Genomic DNA, 20,872 nt, shown 5'->3' with positions numbered 1-20,872 from the left:
CACAATACATGTATTTAATCTTTAATCCCGGCATAAATATTTAACTCTACTAATACCCCCCAACTGTTGAAGGTGATCAGGACTTAAGGTTTAATATGAAGATTAACGTATTGTCTTATTTCATTACCAAATGTTATCAGATTCTGATGGAAAGTACCTTTACATGTTATGTATATAAACAACCCCCCCCCCCCCCCCAAACACACACACACACACACAATGTATATTAACCTTTAATAGCAAAGGATTACAGTGATGATGATTATGACAGATTTTGCAGGAAAGGCTCTGCTCTTTGAAGGAGCTCTCCCAGAACCCCCCCCCCCCCCTTTATAACCAACAGCATAGAACATTCCGCACAAAAGCCTCAGCACAGGAGAAGGAGATTGGCGGGGTGGGGGGGTTGCAGCAGCAGCAGTGTTGGCATGAGGCTATCAGCAGAGGAAGAGCTTCTAATGGCCACACTGTGCACCCGTTGGATGTTACTGGTCAGCTGTCGGAATGTGAAGCGTGATGCCAACCAACTACTGGAGCATTTTTATCTAGTCATGTTTTTACTTAAAGTGCTTATATTATACTTGTTTGGGGTTTCCCCTTTCATCATTGTGTTTATATTTATGTGCAAGTTTACAATGTGAAAAAGCCCAAAGTCCCCCCCCCCCCAAAAGCATCTACATCTACAGCAGAAAACACTGTTCACACACAGCTCTGTTGTAGTCCAGTCTTTACTTCAGAGACAAACGTACGTCACCTTGTAACACACATCATAATGCTCGCCTAGCTGCTAGCACGCCCTCATACTCTGCTTCTGACTGGCTAGTAGTCCTTACCTAGGAGCTGTCAGGGCACGCCCACACACTCCGCTTCTGACTGGCTAGTAGTCCTTACCTAGCTACTGAGCATGTGCGACTCCCAACAAAGATGGAACAGATGTGAGATGTCTCACTTTGTAGCTAGAACAGAGAGCTCAACACACAGGGTGAAAAGAGGAGCTGCAGCAATGTGCAGTACAACAAATATATGTTTTCCTTTTTTAAATGAAACCATGTAAACCTATTCTGGTACAAGTATGAGTATGAGCACTTTAAGTAAAGAATCCTAATACCTCATCTAAAACTGGATAAAATAATAATAATAATATGTGATCATGACAAAATGTATCTTCAGATAACAAGATAGTTAAAGATAATCCTGAAAATGTATTTTAGCAACCATAGCCACATTGTCTGCCATGCAGAGCACCAGCTATCACCACTCCTTTCCTTTCCAACCCTGCATTGCAGTTTTTTTCTGTCACGTTGTTGCATCTTCTCCGTGTCGGCAGACAGAAGTCCAACCCTCATCCAGGTCACTGAGGACTTAGTTTCCATCTTGTCTCCAGGACCAAGAGCCTGCTTCAGATCCTCTCTGTATCGGACTCTAACCTGCCTGATCCACGTGGGCCGGCAGCTCCTTCTCTCTTTGTAACAGATGTATGTGTTTAAATCACTGTACAGTGTACATAGCTAGGTTGTTAAAATGCCGATTTTGTAGATATGAAATTGAAATCCTAAACTTCCTTTTAAGTTTTTTCTTGGCCTGTTTGATGTGAATGTGGACACCAAGACTGTGGAATATCAATTCATTTGCCATCATTCCTCCTCTGCCATTGATTGCCATTTCAATATTATAGATGAGTTTTGCACAGTATTAAATCCAAACATTACATCCCTGCAAATGTAATTTTGTGTGTTTGTTTTAACAGTTTTGTGGTATGAGGAAATCAGTTTTTACATTTCTTTCATCTGGAATGTTTTCATGAGTTTCTAATGTTCATATACATTAGGCAGTGTCAACAAAATGTCCCCTGTCTACAGAAACTGAGTGTACAAAGTAAGTGCTTTTTTAACTGTTTTTTTTAATTCAGTGCAGAAAATAAAGAGGATATTGCGCAAGATGTCACATGTCTTCCATTCTGAGATAAATGCATCCGGACAGATCATCACAGCTAACTCTTCCAATTGTATTTATGCAAATGTTTCAATATAACATAAAGACAAGCGGTAACACTTTATAATAACTACTGGGGGGGGGGTTTCTTGGTTGGCATTTCCAAACTGTGGCCGAGGCTTCCGTACAATGTGCCACCTGCTCATCACATTAACACTCACACACATTTACACTCCGGAAGTTAAAAAGTAGTATGTCGAAAAAGTGATTTAAAAAAAAATCACTGAATAGTTTGTTGAAAAACTGATAAAGATGTGATAGTATTGACGTTGTTGGTTTTAACAGCCTAGAACAACAATCTCTTCTTCATGTAAACCACACCTAGGATGTGTTTGGAAAGCCACCAGAAACCAACACACAGTTAGAGGGTTTAGTTACATTTGGGTCACAAGTCAAACACACAGGAGAACACAACGCTCTCTGGAGAACGTTACACTCTCTGGAGAATGTAACGCTCTCTGGAGAACGTTACACTCTCTGGAGAATGTAACGCTCTGTGGAGAATGTAACGCTCTGTGGAGAATGTAACACTCTCTGGAGAACGTTACACTCTCTGGAGAATGTAACGCTCTGTGGAGAATGTAACGCTCTCTGGAGAACGTTACACTCTCTGGAGAATGCAACGCTCTCTGGAGAACGTTACACTCTCTCTACCATTTGAGCTAATTCCCCAGTGAATTAAAGAGTAGTATAAAATGTATATGATAGTATAGTACATAAAAAAAATCATAAAATGTTAAAGTATATTGTGTTGAAAAAATTCCTAAAACGTCATAGCATAGTATGTCAAAAAAGTTGAAAATCATTAAAACTCAAAAAAAGTCATAGTATAGTATGGTGATAAAAGCCCAAAAATTCATAATCGAGTATGTAAAAAAAATCATAAAAACGTCATAGTATAGTATTTTTTAAAAAGTCATTAAAAGGGATAGTATAGTATGTCAAAAAATTCATTAAAAGGTCATAACATAATATGTCAAAAAACCATAAAGTATGTCAAGAAAATTCAACGCATTTTGTCAGAGTGTAGTATGTTGAAATTCTTTTTTTTGGACATACAATACTTTAACTTGAAATGCCTTTTTTGTCAAAATGCTGTACAATGACTTTTTGGACTCTCATTGACATATTGTGAATACATTCGACTTTTTATGAGAATGCAACTCTCTGGAGAATAAGGGCATCGATCCCACTACCTCTCACATGCGAAGCAAGCGCTCTACCATTTAAGCTAATTCTGTTAAGCTGAATCAAAGGAATGATAATCCATCATAGAACTCCACTTCCCAGAGTGCACCAGCAGCAGCAAACTGGCTGCTTTGCACCTGATCACTGATTTGGAGCACCTGGTAAGACATGGAGGTGCTCAGTCATTCAGTAAAACAAACTGCAGAGAGAAGACACTCCAAGTTCACCCGCAAAGTTCAGTCCAAAGACGCCAATGGTTGGTGAAATGTTAACTCACTTTCATAATGTTTGAAATGCTGCTTGCCATGTTTAACTGCAGGTTAATTAAGTCAACTGCAATTGACTTAATTGACTTAAAATTGACTTTTTGTGTTAAATGGGTTTATGCTAAAATATTAGTTCATTTTGAGTTTGAAAGAAATTAAAAGTAAAATACAAAAGAATGGAAAATGTTAAGTTATGCTAGAGCTTTAGTACCTTTGTAAGATTTATGAAGTTGTCTTTTATCAATGTGTTAAATGGTTCTGGCATTGATAACATAAGAGTCTGGTGAATGAGGGCATCGATCCCACTACCTCTCGCATGCGAAGCAAGCGCTCTACCATTTGAGCTAATTCCCCAGTAGAAGCATTGGTAGTATAAGTTTGTGGTCTTGTTTTTATTAGTATTCAAGAATTCATAGCATAGTATGTCTAAAAAGTCGTAAAAATCATAGAATAGAATGTCACAAAAAGTCATGAAATAGTCTTAAAAGTGATAGTATAGTATGTCGACAAAAGTCATATGTCAAATTGTCATGAAATGTCATAACATAGTGTGTCAAAAAAAGTAATAAAAAGTTGTAGTATAGAAAAATAAGTCATGGTATAGTATGTAAAAAAAAAAAAATCATTAAAAGTGATAGAATAGTATGTTAAAAAAAAGTCATTAAAAGTGATAGAATAGTATGTAAAAAAAAAAAAAAAAGTCATTAAAAGTGATAGACTAGTAAGTTGACATAAGTCATAAAATCATATTATGTCAAATAGTCATAAAATGTCATTGCATAGTATGTCAAAAAAAATCATAAAAAGGCATAGTATAGTATGTCAAAAAAGTCAAAAATTGTAAAAATTCTATAAAAGTCACAGTATAGTATGGTGATAAAAGCCCATAAGGTCATAGTAGAGTATTTCAAAAAGTTATAAAAAGTAATAGTATATTATCTTAAAAAAGTCACAGTACAGTATGACGAAAAACTTCATAAAATCTCATAGTATCGTATGTTGCACATTTTCAAAGTGCCATACAATGACTTCTTTACAACGCAACAGTCTGGAGAACGTTACACTCTCTGGAGAACGTTACACTCTCTGGAGAACGTTACACTCTCTGGAGAACGTTACACTCTCTGGAGAACGTTACACTCTCTGGAGAACGTTACACTCTCTGGAGAACGTTACACTGTCTGGAGAACGTTACACTCTCTGGAGAATGTAACACTCTCTGGAGAACGTTACACTCTCTGGAGAACGTTACACTCTCTGGAGAACGTTACACTCTCTGGAGAACGTTACACTCTCTGGAGAACGTTACACTCTCTGGAGAACGTTACACTCTCTGGAGAACGTAACACTCTCTGGAGAATGTAACACTCTCTGGAGAATGAGGGCATCGATCCCACCACCTCTCAGATGCGAAGCAAGCTCTCTACCATTTGAGCTAATTCCCCAGTAGAATTAAGAGTAGTGTAAAATGCATATGACATTATAGTACATCAAAAAATCATTAAATTGTCACAGTACATTATGTTGAAAAAATTCAAAAAACGTCATACTATAGCATGTCAAACAAGTCATAGTACAGTATGAAGAAAAACTTCATAAAAAACATTTCTAAAAATGTCATAGTATGTTGATAAAAGCCCAAAACGTCATAGTATAATATGTTGAAAAAGTTGAAAATAAGTCATAGTATATCAAAAAAGTCATTAAAAGTGATAGTATGGTATGTTGAAAAAAGTCATAAAACATCATACTATAGGACGTGAAAAAATGATGAATAAATTATAGTATAGAATGTTGACTAAAGTCATAAAAGTCACAGAAAAGTATGTCATAAAACATAAACAGTGCTTCAAAATAGTCATAAAAAGTCATAGTATGGTATGTAAAAAAAAAAAAATCCAGTTAACTGGATTACTGGGCTGGTGCTTAAATTGTCCCGCAGCTAGCCTGCATGAAGACTAGGGTTGAGTGAGAGGGGTTAGGCAGTTTTGGTTAGGCCGTCAGAAGAACAAGGTTCCATAATTAAAGCAGCCTGGCATCCTTGTCTGGTGCTGGTGGAAACCTGTTTCAGGTGTTCTAGTGTTCTTTCCTACCTGTAGTATGTGTGTGTGTACAGTATTTGTTTCTGAGAAAAGGTTCTGTTTCTGGAAAAATGGCTCAAGTTGACAACTTTATTAAGTGTCCAAGTGAAGATTCTTACAAAAATGACTATTACAGACTATTACAGCAGATATCTCTCCAAGAAGTTAAGTATAGATGAGTTGTTGGACACCTTAGGGACAACTAGTGGAGCAGGAGGTTTTGCCTGTTCTAGCGGAGACCGACTAGTCTGTCTGATGGAAATCGGGAAGTTAAAACGTCTAACATGGCTCCTGTTCTGGCTGGATTTGGGGGTGGGTTGTCATTTGAGAAGTGTTAGGGTTGAGCTACCTTCCTTATAACCACACTTATTGAGAAGGCAGGCCATCCAGAGACGTTTCCTACCTGACAAACTGTGCTACTCTACTTTAACCACAGTCATAGAGGGAGTAATTTGTTCTGAGATTCACTACCTGACAAAATGAGGTACTTTAATATTAACATTTATAGGAATCAGTACATGTCGATTTCTCCTACCTCACAAAACGAGCTACTGTAATATTGACCACATTTGTAGGAGTAAGTAGTCCATATTGATTTTTCCTACCTGACAAAATGAACTACTTTTAAACGCTAGCTCTAGATGATCATAAAAAACTGAACAAAGTTGTCTAAACAGAAAGCGCTTTAAGACAAAATCTATATTTCATCCATTTAGGTGACAGACTTCTCAAATGGTGGATTTTGCAGGAAAAAACAACAACTGTGTGACTTCCTCACATCGGAACATCAAATCAGCCAGATATTTCGTGGTCCTGGTACTCTGTGCTCATATTCTTGGAGAGTTGCTTGTTCAACCTACAGTTGCTGGTTTTCACACACATTGTCCGTCTTTGTGATAAACTGAAAGTTTTCTGTCCATATTTTCTTCTAAATGGATATCTACTGCACCTGAGAATCTGAGCATCTCATATTTAAACAAAGTATTTTGTCACTTCTCTCTTAGAATCATCTGATCTTTTTCTGTCATACCAGCAGCTCTGCAGCGCGTTGTCCTGCATTTTTCAACTTAACCAAATACAGATGTGCTAAGTGAAGGCAAATCTCAAAGTCCACCTCCGCCCCCTTCTTTGATTGGCTGGTGGAAATGGGTGAAGTAAGGGGAGGAAGAATTCTCCACCCAGCTGTAATGTATTTGTTATGCCTTCTGTCTTTGCTTTCTTTGCAGCAAAACTGTAAGATGGCCTCAGCACATGACAGAGCTGTACTCCAGGCTATATTCCACCCCACCACCCCCTTTGGAGACATCCCTGGTCTGAACCAAGAGGAGGAATTAATTGACGATGGTGAGCATGAGCTTCTGACTTTGCGTCTCTACATATCATATCACAGCTTTTCACATTCCATAGCATGTCAAAACGCATTTCATTCCAGGAATAAAAGAACAATTTAGTCCAAATTGAGTATTGGGTGACATTAATGTGTTTTCCTGGCCAGGGTACCTGTCAGTTGAGTTTGAGTGCTTTTGTAACCTATTTCTATCCCCCTGCCAGACAGTGGCTTTGGCACAGAGCTGCTGAAGCAAGTGAAAGAGTTGGAGATGCGGGGTGTCTCTGCAGCAGAAGCTGGGGATTTGCAAGCTGCACTTCAACTGTTTAGCCAGGCAATCCAGATCCTGCCTCAGCGAGCCTCAGCCTATAACAACCGGGCACAGGCCCTGCGGCTGCAGGGGGACACAGCAGGTACATGCCACAGACTCCATAATAACCCATACACACAACATGTGAGACGGTTGAGTCTCAGGCCAGCGTGACATCATATCAGAGCCTGGTCTATCTGATGAACTTTGTCAAAAAGGGTTACTGTAGAGAAACTGAGTTGGTCTTGTGCTGTCTGTCACAGGAGAGCACCGTTGTATAGAATTACATATGGAATGTACAGAATTACAGCGATTTGGCTCAAGTCAGACCTGAATCATCTGAAGGTTTAGGGCATACCTTTTGTCCCTTGTATTTTGTACATTCAGTGCATTAGTTACATTGTCTTTACAAAATTGACAAATGTAAAAAGTAATACCATATGCTATTGTTATAACCCTTCATTTTTGTTCATAAGGTTATTAACTAGGGCTGCAACCAATTGTATCAATTAATCTATTAGTTGTTTGCTCTATGTAATGTCAGACAATGGTGAAAAATGTGGATCAGTGTTTCCCACAAGCCCATGATGAAATCCCCAAATCTCAGAAAAACTCAGATTTTCAGTTTACTGCCACAGAGGATTAGAGAAACTAGAACATATTCACATTAACAAGCTAGAATCAGAAATGGTAGTTTCATGACTGAAACCAGTCATAAAAGTCATGTTTCTCAAAATAGTTGCGGAATAATTGAATAGTTTTCAGGTAACTGATTACTATTTTCAGCTCTGTCAAACATCTTTGACACATGTGAGTACAGCTGTGGTGTTTAAATGATCACTTTGTCAATCCCACCATGTTCTCTCTCTCTCTCGATACTGTAGTCATGTTACGTGCATCATTATATGTTAAAATGTTTGATTTTATCTGAGGGAGGTGCTTTTCAATTAGTGTGTAACCTGGTGATAGTTGTTCATGCCGACTTACAAGATCTTCTGAATAATCCCAAGAAAACACCAACCCTTATTAAAATAATAAGCAGAACATGTGAAATGAGCTGCACATTGGCTGAATCCCTGCTGTATTCAAGAATAGCAAAATATTACTGTAATATTAGATTCATCTGAAAATGCCATTGTTTAAGACTTTGTTGTAATGTTGTATTTTTTTGAATGAATGAAAAACACCAGATTGAAAGGTATACTGTTCTCCCTATGTGTGTGCACTTCCAGTACGTTGACACAGTTTAACAGCAAGCCAAACTGGAATTTACGAGCCAGGACGATGAGCGCCTTGCTCCTTTCATTGTCTTCAGGCGGGGGACATTAACGAGTGAAAAAGCCAATGCTTTCGTGGGAAAAATCAATAGTGTCCAACTCGAGTACCATATTTTCTCCGGCATAGTTCTTCTTCTACTGTTTTAAAACACGTAGCACGTCATGTTTTCCAAAATATAGGTCAATGAAAACTATTCCTGCTTGTACTTTACTACATATAATATAACACATCTAATTAATTAAATCTAATTATTCTTAATAACTCTGGGGGCAGAACACTCCCCGTCTGGCATAAGTAATGCCACTGAATTCAACCTTTTGATTTTTTTTTTTTTTTTTTTTAACATTTCATTTCTTTTTAATCCCCTTCTCGGAGAAAGACAACGTCTGAGATGGGGCGCAGGTAAGTCCGAGAGGCGCCCTGGGATGATGTCTTCACTTCAATTTTGCGAACTATTCCATCACTGCTAGGAAATGTCGATGTGACCAAAGCCATTGGCCACTCATTCCTTGGTGCTTGGCTTTGCTTTAACAGCACAATGTCTCCAGGTTGCAGGTTGGGGTGCGTTCTGTGCCACTTGTGTCTTGGATGAAGAATACTCAAGTACTCGTTTCTCCAACGACCCCAGAATTCATTTGCCAGCGCTTGTACTTGTCTCCACTGGCTTTTTAGGAGATCTTTTCCAGTGAAGTCGCCTGGTGGAGTAGGTAGGCCAGGCTTTTGTGTCAGGAGCATGGCAGGGGACAGCAGAACTGGAAAAGAGGGATCTGTTGAGACAGGGACCAGCGGCCTTGCATTGATTATTGCTGTTATCTCCGCCATCAGAGTACACAAAATCTCATGTGTCAGGTGAATATGTTTGTTTTGCAAAACCATAAAGTCCAATATTCTGCGTGTCACCCCAATCATTCTCCCCCACACTCCTCCCATGTGGGATGCATGTGGGGGACTAAACTCCCATGTGCAGCCGTTGCTATGGAGATAGTTCAGGATGCTGTTCTGCTTTCCATTAGGAGGATCCATACCCAGTTCTGCACTGGCAGCAATGAAGTTGGTCCCCCGGTCTGACCTGAGCTGCTTTGCTGGACCTCTGACTGCAAAGAATCTCCGCAAAGCATTGATACAGCTGGTGGCGTCCATAGACTCTATAACTTTGATGTGTACTCCCCTGGTACTCGTACATTTGAATAGAATGGCCCACCTTTTGCACCTCCTCGAGTGCGTCGGGTCACCACCGTCCAATGTCCAAATACGTCTAGCCCCACGTAAGAGAAGGGTGGAGAAGTGTCAAGCTGCTCTGGAGGAAGGTCTGCCATCTTTTGCACTCCAAGCTTCCCTCTGAGCTTGCGGCATATCACACAGTGATGAAGAACAGAACTGACCAGCCTTTTCCCAGCAACAATCCACAGCCCGGCCGCTCTGATGGCCCCCTCTGTGAACTGCCGCCCCTGATGTTTCACTTCTGTGTGATAGTGTTGCACAAGCAGCTTGGTGACATGGCTATTCTTTGGCAGGATGATTGGGTTTTTCATCTCTGATTCGAGGGACGCATGTCTAAGACGCCCTCCGACCCTCAGTAGGCCGTCAATGAAGTAGGGATCAAGGGTCAAGATTGGACTTGACTTCAAGATTTCTCTCTTACTCTGTAGAGCAGCATATTCGTCCGGATATGTCTCTTTGCGCCGTCTCCAGTATGAGTCTCTTAGCAGCAGCGAGTTCTTCAGGAGTACGAGGCCTTCTACACTGATGCCACCCTTTACACATGTGCTGTGACGCGTCTGTGATGGAGCCTGACTTGTGAGAATGTACCTGATGGATCAAAAAGGAAACAGCTCTCAGCAAGGGGTTCCATGTGGAAAAACTCTGATATTGTTCAGCAGTAAGTCGCTTGGCTTCAGTGTGGGTAACTAGAGCAGTCACTTGTGGTTTGATTTCCACATTTATTTCAGGGCTTATCAGTTCAAAGTGCTCATGCATTTCTGGCGTTGGAAGCTTATAGAGGAAGTCAGGTCCCTTGAACCACATTGTGTCCATGAGCTGTGATGCAGCTACAAATCTGGTGGCTAAGTCGGCTGGGTTCTGTTCCGAAGGGACGTAATGCCACTGATCAGGGGATGTCGTCTGGCGTATGCGATGCACACGATTGTGTACGTATACAAAGAAGCGCTTTGTGTCATTTGAGATGTATCCGAGGACCACCTTGCTGTCGCAGTAGAATTTAACAGCATCTGGCTTGTAGTCCAGTTCATCAAGGATCAGCTCCGCCATCTCAACAGCCAGGACGGCTCCACAGAGCTCAAGGCGTGGGATTGTGGGTTCTGGCTGCAGTGATAGTTTTGCTTTTCCAAGCACAAATCCAACGTCACAATGACCTTCAGTGACAGCTCTTAAGTAAGCTACTGCCCCTATGGCCCAGTTTGAAGCGTCCGAGAAAAGACAGAGTTCTGTGTACATGGGTCTTGAGAGTGACATTGGAACATAGCAGCGAGAAACGTGGAGGCTGCTTAGCTTCTCAAGCAACTCTTTCCATACCTCCCATTTGCTCACCTTCTTCAGCCGGCAGTGGAGCATCCCAATCTTGAACGACGCTGGACAGCTCTCGCAACAACAATCTACCTTGGATCGACACTGGAGCTGCCAGGCCCAAGGGGTCAAAGATGCTGTTAACTACTGACGGCACCCCACGGCGGGTGTAAGGCTTGTCAGCGACGGCTACTTTGAAGGGGAACATGTCTGTGTTGAGGTCCCAGCATAAGCCTAGACTCTTCTGAGCAGGCAGAGCGTCATCTAAGCCTAAGTCTTTGATGCCGGAGGCCAGTTCTTCAGGTTCAAAGGCTTTCATCACAGCGACACTGTTTGATGCGATTTTGTGCAGTTTCAAGTTAGACTCTGCCAGTGACGCACAAGTACGCTTTAGTAGGTCTATGGCTGCAGACTCTGTGGGAACAAATATGAACCCATCATCTACGTAGAAGTGTCTTTCAACAAACTGCCTTGTGTCAGGTCCACACCTTTGTTCACCCTTTTTAGCAGCTCGCCGTAGATGGCGACCGCTGGGGACGGGCTGTTGCCACAGACATGCACCTGCCTGCAATACTCCTCGATCTCCTTGGACAGATCCCTGTCTTTATGCCACAGGAATCTGAGGTAGTCTCTGTGCTCATGTCTCACCAGAAGCCCGAGCCGTTCCTCCGCTGGCACAGGCTTTGGGGTGTGTGTGGAGCGGCCATGCCAGTGCTCCCCGCCATAGCTCGTTTTTTCTTTCACCCCAATGCTGTTATGGCAAGGAGTGAGGAGTGACTGACGTCCATTTTGAACAATGTAGGTTCTGAAGACACTCCGTGTTGGTTTGTGAGCATTGTCAATACACACTTCACCAATGATCGCCTAGCCAAGTCTAGACGCGTAGCAAAGGGTGCGTTGTGGGGCCCATTGACTTGCTCTCTCACCTTGTGTACACGTATCATGTCCCTCCCTAACAGGATCATGATCTGAGCATCAGGATCTAGCTTGGGGATATGGTGAGCAATGCACTTTAGGTGAGTGTGCACAAGAGCAACCTCTGGTGTTGGGATTTCAGATTTGTTAATCATTATTTCGTTGCACTCAATGAGAGGTGGAAGATCCATGCAAACGCCACGATTCACTGCTTCAACTTGAAAGCCTGTCGCTTTTCTTCCAGTCATCTTTGTGGTGCCTGCACATGTTTTCATAAAATATGGTGACAGGCTGCTCTCGACCCCGAAAAGATGGAAGAATTCAGAGCGGGCCAGTGAGCGGTTACTTTGATCGTCAAGTATGACATACATCTTGATGGAGCGCTCTGGTTGACCCCGGGGGAAGACTCTCACCAGACACACCTTCGAGCAGGACCGAGCGATGCCGCCTTCACCACAGACCTTGGTGCACCGAGATGTCACTTCAAGTGGGTGACTACTTTGTTCTTCTGCAGCTGGCTGTAGAGTGTGTGTGATGGAGGAGTAGGCTGTGAGGTATCTGCATGCATTACAGCGTTTGTGTTCTTTTAGGATATTCTTTCGTTCCTGCATTGCTTTCATTCTGAATGACCTACATTTATCAAAGGGATGAGTTTTCCTGTGTACAGGCCAGTATCGTGCTGGATCACTGTATTTTCTCTCAGGATCTGTAGCGCTCGTGGAGCCTGTGTCGACACCGGCAGAGAGATCTGTCTTGTGTACGGATATAGCATTGTTAAATCCGTTATGTTTTAATGGAGTTCTCTCACCTTTGCTGATGGCTGAGTGCTGCTTGAGAAGCTGAAGCTCGGGTCGTTTCGGGCCTTTGCTTGGCCACACACAAAGTCAACAAAGAATGAAAAAGGTGGGAATGTTATTCTGTGCTGTTCCTTGTATTTTGAGCCAGTATGGAGCCATTTGTCCTGCAGACCTGGAGGTAACTTCTCCACTATTGGCTTTACCCCACGAGGGGTGTCGAGGTAGGCCAGACCAGGGAGATGGCCATCGTTTTTGGCGGCCAGCAGCTCCATGAGAAGATCACTGAGCTCTCTCAGGTTTGTGTTGTCTTTAGCAGACAGACGGGGGAAGCTATCTAGTCTTTTAAATAGGGCATTTTCCACTATTTCTGGTGTGCCATAGCATTCTTGAAGTCTTTCCCAGGACAGATGGAGGGCAGCTCGGGGGTTGGCAACATGGACAGCACGGATTCTCCTCCCATGCTCCGTTGACTCTTTGCCCAGCCATTTCACCAGGAGATCTAACTCTTCGCTATAAGTGAGCCCCAAGCCCTGAGTTGCATTGAAGAATGACGACTGCCACAGTCTGAAGTTCTCTGGGTTGTCATCGACTCTAGGGAGGCCAGTAGTCACTAATTCTCTGCGTGCTAGGAACTTAGCAAAGTCTATCATGGGTGGAGGGTTGACCGGAAGAGGGGGGTGCAGACCGTACTGTCTGTGTGGATTGTCTGATGGTCTTGAGGTAGGTATGTGTTCTGTGGCATATGCACTGTTATTCACTGGGGGTTTGAAGGGTTGAGGCTTCTCTGCAGCTACAGGTGCTGACTGCCGTGTGAGGTGGTTTTCATACAGGACTTCGTTGTATGGCAAGAAGGCAGGAGACTGAAAACTGAGTTGTGAATGGCATTGCAGATACTCTTCTGTGCGCTGTCTAATCAGGTGTGGCGGGACAGCACTTCTCACTTGGATGGTGTTAATTTTCTATAGCTGCAGCTGCTTCTAAAACTTCAGCTTTTACCCTCGCCGCCTCTGCTTCCTTCTCTATTTCCATAGCTTCCAAATCTGCTTCTAATGCAGCCTTTTTTAAATCTAGCTCCGCTCTCTCCTTTTTCATTTCCAGCTGTTTTGTAGCATAGGCTACCTTGGTACGCGCTGCTTCAGCTGAGGCTCTAGCTCTGGCGGTAGCCTCCATGACGGACTTGGAAGATGACGAGTGCTTAGAGCTAGCGTAGCGTCGAGATGTTGGAGAAGACTGGTGACGTGAATTCGCTTCAGACTTCACCTCTTCATTTCTAACACTGATATCGCAGTTGGTGTCCATGATTGAGTCTTTGTAGTCTTCTTGCACCCACTGAAAGTATGGCTTTTTCACTATACTGTTCTCCCTATGTGTTGTGCACTTCCAGTACGTTGACACAGTTTAACAGCAAGCCAAACTCGAATTTACGAGCCAGCACGACGAGTGCCTTGCTCCTTTCATTGTCTTCAGGCGGGTGACATTGACGAATGAAAAAGCCAATGCTTTCGTGGGAAAAATCAATACAGTGTCCAACTCGAGTACCATATTTTCTCCGGCATAGTTCTTCTTCTACTGTTTTAAAACACGCCTGCGTTTACTTTACTACATATAATATAACACATCTAATTAATTAAATCTAATTATTCTTAATAACTCTGGGGGCAGAACAAAAGGTTATAGGCAATTTAGTATGATAACAGTAGTTTGATAATTACTGTAAATACGTATGTATTAGACTGATTGTACAATACTTGGTGCCAAAGTAATTCAAAGAAATTTTAGCTAAAACTATTTCTATTTATATAATACACTGTATATTTCAGAAAACTGCATAGACCCAGTTTAAGTAGCCTGTAACACATTGGAAACGTTCAAGACGTGTGTGGGCCTCACAGTGCTCTTCTCTCCTCTCAGGGGCCTTGGGGGACTTGGACCGAGCCATCTCGCTGAGCGGCGGCACTGGACGAACTGCCTGCCAAGCGCTGGTGCAAAGGGGCCTTTTACGTAGATTAGCATGCCAGGGAGATGAAGCCAGAGCAGATTTTGAGAAAGCAGCTGCTCTTGGAAGTGAATTTGCTCGACAACAGGCTGTGGCTCTCAATCCGTATGCAGCACTGTGCAACAAAATGCTGTCAGAGGTGATAAACAAGCTACGAAACCCTGAAGTGTCTGGGATGCTGTAGTTAACGGGGACTGCTTGTCACTTGTACACCTTTTCTGTTGTATAAAGTCAGTGGTTGATAAAAACACTTCGCTTTTAAAGTCCTTTTTATTCCTATGACCATGATGCTGTCAAATAAATGAGGCCAACTGCATGTCAGATTTATTATACAGGACACACACATAGACAAGCTCTCATTTTAAAGCCCTAGAAGTCTAAATTAGACAGTTGTCATCATCAGTAAGATGTGTGGCTGTGTCTTATCATATATGCGTGCGTGGGTGTTGTCACGACTCCACTCAGATGAGGCACTTCAGCTCCTCTCCAGTAGATGTCAGTATAGTCATGTTAAAAACAGTCAACACCAAGATCTGCTTCCCTAGTTTCATAGAAAGAAATCCATCGTCATGAATAAAATCAGATGTATCAAAAAAACAAGTCCACTTACTATGCCAAACAAAGGCATATGATCTGATATCCCAGAAAATAGCAACTCTATTAAACACCATACAAATACAGATGTAGGTTTAGTGTCCTCAGAGGGACTATTTAAGTTTAAGCAACTATTAAAACACTGCATAAACAGATCCATCTTTAATAATTTTGCCCATAACATGCACAATGTTTTGAGGAGACATTCCAAGAAAATAGTTAAAGAAAATCACATCAAAACCTTTAGAAATTGCGGTTCATGCCCAACTCTTCAAATGTAGTCTACAGTATATGTCTGCAGGGTTTTAGCAAGCATCAGCTCTCAATTCCCTTTTTGTTCCTCCTATACAGTGGCTCTATATGCGGAGGATACATTTCCCTTGTGTGGGATTCTAAACGGGGCATTGCTCTTGTTGTGGTCCGCCCACTAAGCTCTGGGACTACAGGCATTATCTTTTATGCTTTATTTCTCCACGTTTATCTCTGGCCTTTTCTAGGCAGGCCAAAGCCACTGGCTCAGTGTGCTCCTCTCTCTCGTAGAAGGAGCAGGTTTTCAGGTGATCTGACATGGAAGGAGTGTTGCTAAAGCTCCATTTGTCCACAGAAGAAAACCCAGAACTGAACTCCCAAACCTGTAAAACACAGAGACAGAACTGGAGTTGGTGTACGAGGCTTCTGTCACGTATCTGTCAACTGTTCTGCAGCGATGGTCACAAGGATACATTTATTTTCCATCCCCATGGAGTCTAGATCGCAGAGTATTTTTATCACATGTCGGGACGTAATGTTATATCTGTATCCATTCGTTACAAATTTAAACAAATTATGCCTTTCATTGAGGAGCAAATACCCAGCTGTTGCCCTCCAAGTCTTATCAGCATCTTGTTTCCATGATTGATCACTTCTCACTTGTTATGGTAGCACTGTTTACTGGCTGCGAGGCCGCATGTCATTCTACATTACTTATATCATCGGCATGCTCTTTGTCTCATGATCACTGCAGCACAGAGAGAGTAAATATAAAAATACACAAGTATGCATTCATATCCTTTAACACCTCCTGCCGAGAGGTCATATTTATTACCACATGTGTAGGTTTGTTTGTCAGTGGGATATTAGGCAAACACGTTAGTTTAACATAACTATGTGCTAATCTACTCTACATTTAGCCTTTGGAAAAACTGCCAAATTATTGTCTGCCATTTTACATATTACATATCAAGTTTTACCTTACATAATTGAGTGAGCCATAAATGGATTTTTCTTTTCTCCTATGCCTTCCTAGTTGCCACATTTTTGTATTTTAGTTAATGACCTCATGTGCCTCAAGTGACCATGCACATTTGATGGCACTACAGCAAGATGATGAATTTAAATAGCCATAGCTCAGTGGTCAGGAGTCTGAACCGCTTCAAATGTCATCATCATACTGTAACAGCGCTCGTAATTCCAGACAGGATTTGGATAATCTCCAAAACTCAGCTGGGAGCGTCCTCGAGGCTCAGACCGCTGGCATCCGTGTCGCCAAGCAGACTGAACAATGCGGTCTAAGGTATGGCGTAGTGGTCTACTCTAAATCCCTCACCCCTGAATCTTTCTTCTGTCAACAATCAAAGAAAGAAACAATGTTTACACTGTTTTTATTTACATAATTATAGAATGTAAATTATGGAAGCTATCACCTAGTTAGCATATCATACATGTATTTAGATACTGTATATATGTATACTATATACATACACAGGTACACATATATATGTACATATATCTACATACATACATATGATTTTGAAAATCAACGGCAGCTCTCTAGATGACATGTAAGTGCCTTCTATCTATATATGTGTGTGTGTGTGTGTGTGTGTGTGTGTGTGTGTGTGTGTAGAAGTGGCTTCTACAGAGCTGACATAAATGTTATACTATGGAACAAAATCAGCACATTGCAACCAACAAACTAAACTAAATTATAGTCTATGTCTTGTTTCTGTTGCTGAACAAAATGTCTGAACCCAATATGGAAGCTGTTTGATAAGGACACAGAAAAAATTGCAAATCTCTGATGGCTGCTTTGGTAGGAACTCATTAACTGTTGCCAACAAGGCTGTGATTCAGTTAGTAATATTGTTAGAAAGAACTAGGGCGAGTCTGGAGAGTGTTTACGAGGCAGCAGCTGTCATGCTGTATGAATGACTGACATTTTCCAGTGACAGTGAACAGAATGGGGCCAGACACTAAAGGTAAACTGATACAGAAGTCTGGCCCTGTGTGAACTTTCCCTTCACTGTGCACAAGGTTGTGATCAAAATAATACATCAGATGGAATGTTAGCACTCATTCAGTCAAATAAATATAAGAATGTTATAATTCTCTGTTAACAGAATTGATTCAGTCATGTATATATTAAGGATACTTGCTTTCTTTCGACATTTCCAGGAGCTTCCCCCGTGGGAATAGATCTTTCTCTCCCACTTGAGGGAGACCATCCCTCTCTCCCGCAACAATGCGACACACACTTGTCTCATCAGACGGGAGACTTGGGACAGCTGAGATAATGTGAAACTGTCAAGGTAAGCAGCAATGTACTGAAGGAGCTCCAGGGGCAGGCTGCTCAGGGAATCCACATTATGTGCGCCGTGTGTCTGAGAGCTCGAGGTTTTTCCTCCTTCACAGAACAGTGAAGTCACTTCTGGCTGGAGGACAAAGGCGCTGACATCTTGACAGTATTTGATTGTAGCCTTGTGACCTGCAGGGTGAAACCTCGTCTTGGTGAATGCACAGCCGAGGTATGCTAAGGGACAGCGCTGTTGGAACCAGCCGTTGAGAGAGGCCTGTATGTCAGAGTGCACATTCCTGAAATGAGAGCGACATTCATCGCGGCGAAAGAAGTGGCCACACATGAAGCTGAAGGCTGAACTGATTCTGTTGTGTCTTCTGGTGACACATTCGGCTTCGACACGTACATGAAGCCGATGAGGTTTGTCTGCGATGACATCAGCAAGCGATGCATCTCTTTCGAACGGAGCCGAGGCAAAATTGTATGTTTGAGTTCCTATGTCTACATAAAGACCCTCTCTCCCCACACTTTCTGAGATTAAATGTCCTTTCAGTTCTTTTTCCAGAGAGAGCAGGAGTGTGGCGCTAACTTCGTCACACTTTGGGAGATCCTCGACTGACACACCCAAATCTGCGGTGTCGACGCCGGCTCTGGTCTTGGCCTTCTGTGAAGGGTCCTTCAGATAACTTTGCTTTGCTCGATAGCTGGTAGGAACATTAAACGTGCGGACGGTTTGAACTGCAATGGGCTCCAGCTTCCCGTAAACAAAATCCTTTTCTCTCGGGGTGCAAGCAGCAAGTTGGCCAAAGTTAATCAACATTGCCCCATTGTGCACCAAATACATGTTATATTCACCAATGTTGAATTCCTTGCTCAACCTGTCGAGGACCCCGTCTTGCCATGGCGCAAGGCCCGTTTCACCACCAACGTCTGGAGCAGCAGCAGCAGCAATCTCTTGGCTCAAGTGTGAGTTTCTGGGCTCACCATGAAAGTTTGATGATTCTTTCTCTTCCTTTGCTTTTCCTTTTTCCTCCCTCTCATTCAGGTTTTTGACAGTTTGCTTGCATCCCTCCATCTCCTTGTTGAATATTTTCTCCCAGGAGCTGTAGTTCTGAATACCATCCATGTCTCTGCTGTTTACCAAAGCATCCCTCTTCTCTTGGCTCAGTTCTCTTTCCTCCATCCTTGTGCAACCATTTTCCGTAAATTCAACACAATCTAAAGAACAGGTTGCTTCTTCTGCAGGGCTGCTGACTGCAGCAGAAGCATCCGGAAGGTCAGAATCCTCCAACATTAACTCAGGAAATATGTTCTTCATTTTGAGGGATCGAAACAGCAGCTCTTGATCTCTTGTAGCCAAAGCAACATCGAGGTTTTGTTCAGTTCCAGGGCTGTCTGAGATATTTTTGTAGAAGGTCAGATCAGTTTCTGAAACAGGCCAGCGGTTCCACTCTTGAGAGCAGCAGACCACACTGGCGGGACAGACCTCCAGGTGTTTGGCCAGCCTGTGGCGCAGCATTTTAAGAGGACAGCCATAGTTGACATTGATGCAGGGGACCATCTCATTGGGACAGAGAAGCTGGTGCTCCTCTTGCTTGCACGTGTGGAAGATGGCGCCACAGTTTTTACGACACTTGATGATAATGCATGAGACGGAGATCTGCACCGGAACCTGACAGAGGACACTGTGACACTGCTCACAGTGCTTATGATGGCTCACAGTCATCGTTCTGCTCTTCACCTTAAGGGAGAAATAACACAGGGAAGGTGACATTTCTAGGTCTATGTTGTGGAAAATTAAAAGCTTTACTATCTACGTCGGCTGAGAGAGTTTTTTTTAAAGGCTAATTTAAAAAACATTCTATCTAGAACAGAGAAGGTGGTGAATTTAGTTCTGACACAGAATTTAAATGCATAATTAATATGGGATGATTTCATTTTAAATTTAAATTTTAAAATGTACAATGGAATAAATGATTGTCATACAAAGAGAGAGATATCTTAAGCGCAACAAAATACTATCTCGAAACACACAGTGTTTAAGTGAATAAAGAGTGAAAAACTGGAACAATAGCAGTCAGATGTCTTACCCTTTCCTCTCTGTGCCTGTCACCTTGTGTTTGCTGCCCCCCCAAGTAACCTCTATGTGTGGACTTTAAATAGAACAACAGAGGGTCAGACGGGCCGGGGGGACGGGGCACCATTGTCCCTCAGCCATTAAGAGGCGAGGTCAAGTTACAGCCTCCACCTCTGCTTCATTGTGAGAGGGTGGTGATAACAGCAGCTTATCCGTGTCCTCAACCGTTTAACGACGTTCAAACACGTCAACATCTTAACATGTGCAACAGCGTCTGTGTATATACGCTGTGGTAATGTTTCTCTTCACATATCCTATCAAATTGATGGCAACATTTGAAAATAACAGTTGATGAAATAAAACTAAAGCACATAATATTTTTAAATCCAAACGTTTCTCTGATTAACACATTTATATTTAAAGTGCCACATGATTAATTATGATAGTTTAACAGTGTGTTGTTGGACTATGTGCATGTTTGTCCTGATCCATATCCTCCACTAGATGTCAGTCACACACTTTCAAAATGTCCAACAACATGTGTCCGGCAGCAACAGTCAACAGCTGGCGTCAGACAGAATTAACAACATGGATGGAATTCTTTGGGGTTAAAATGCATGATCAAACAGGTAATTTTCATTTAAATTCATATCAAGCCTGTGCATCGGCTATGTCCTCGTTTGAACTAAAAATGAAAGCAGTTTTGGTACTCATGTGTATGTTTTTTAGTTAAATTAGCTAGAGGGATATGTATCTTCATCAAGTGATGTTTTGACTCAACATAGAAACATGCATTCTTCACACCTATCAATAGGCACAAATAAATGCCTCTTTTATCAAAACTTCAGACGGTGGTGTTATAACTTAAAGCTCTGCTACTCCACAACAGCATTAGTTAACACATCTGAATACTGTACAACGTATGGCACTGATTCCAAACCTCAAATTGTATACTAAAAGGGGAACACCTTTATTTC

At 42.2% G+C, this 20,872-nt stretch overlaps 2 protein-coding genes across 2 annotated transcripts; one reads left to right on the top strand and one right to left on the bottom strand.

The window, feature by feature from the left end:
• The first annotated feature begins 6,735 nt into the window (after nucleotides 1-6,735).
• ttc36 (tetratricopeptide repeat domain 36) lies at nucleotides 6,736-14,986 on the top strand. Its single transcript, XM_034867660.1, has 3 exons — nucleotides 6,736-6,868; nucleotides 7,076-7,264; nucleotides 14,586-14,986. Exons 1-3 carry the CDS (start codon nucleotides 6,763-6,765, stop codon nucleotides 14,852-14,854), a joined length of 564 nt encoding a protein of 187 aa, XP_034723551.1. The 5' UTR covers nucleotides 6,736-6,762; the 3' UTR covers nucleotides 14,855-14,986.
• Nucleotides 14,676-19,945, bottom strand: LOC117942263 (F-box only protein 40). Its single transcript, XM_034867659.1, has 3 exons — nucleotides 19,909-19,945; nucleotides 17,679-19,559; nucleotides 14,676-15,896 (listed from the first exon to the last, which is right to left on the bottom strand). The coding sequence occupies exons 2-3, from the start codon at nucleotides 19,542-19,544 to the stop codon at nucleotides 15,714-15,716; spliced, it is 2,049 nt and encodes a 682-aa protein (XP_034723550.1). The 5' UTR covers nucleotides 19,545-19,559; nucleotides 19,909-19,945; the 3' UTR covers nucleotides 14,676-15,713.
• Nucleotides 19,946-20,872: the final 927 nt, after the last annotated feature.

Source organism: Etheostoma cragini, chromosome 3, assembly GCF_013103735.1.
Source record: "Etheostoma cragini isolate CJK2018 chromosome 3, CSU_Ecrag_1.0, whole genome shotgun sequence".
Classification (NCBI taxonomy): domain Eukaryota; kingdom Metazoa; phylum Chordata; class Actinopteri; order Perciformes; family Percidae; genus Etheostoma; species Etheostoma cragini.
The sequence above is the reverse complement of the archived record's forward strand: the minus strand, read 5'-3'. Positions and strand labels throughout refer to the sequence as shown.

Excerpts from the sequence above, each read along its gene's own strand:
- ttc36 (XM_034867660.1), top strand. The coding sequence starts at position 6,763 with ATGGCCTCAGCACATGACAGAGCTGTACTCCAGGCTATATTCCACCCC. Across the intron at positions 6,869-7,075 it reads GGAGGAATTAATTGACGATG|ACAGTGGCTTTGGCACAGAG; the intron begins GTGAGCATGAGC and ends TCCCCCTGCCAG. Across the intron at positions 7,265-14,585 it reads GCTGCAGGGGGACACAGCAG|GGGCCTTGGGGGACTTGGAC; the intron begins GTACATGCCACA and ends CTCTCCTCTCAG.
- LOC117942263 (XM_034867659.1), bottom strand. The coding sequence starts at position 19,544 with ATGACTGTGAGCCATCATAAGCACTGTGAGCAGTGTCACAGTGTCCTC. Across the intron at positions 15,897-17,678 it reads CCTGGAAATGTCGAAAGAAA|GTTTGGGAGTTCAGTTCTGG; the intron begins GCAAGTATCCTT and ends TGTGTTTTACAG.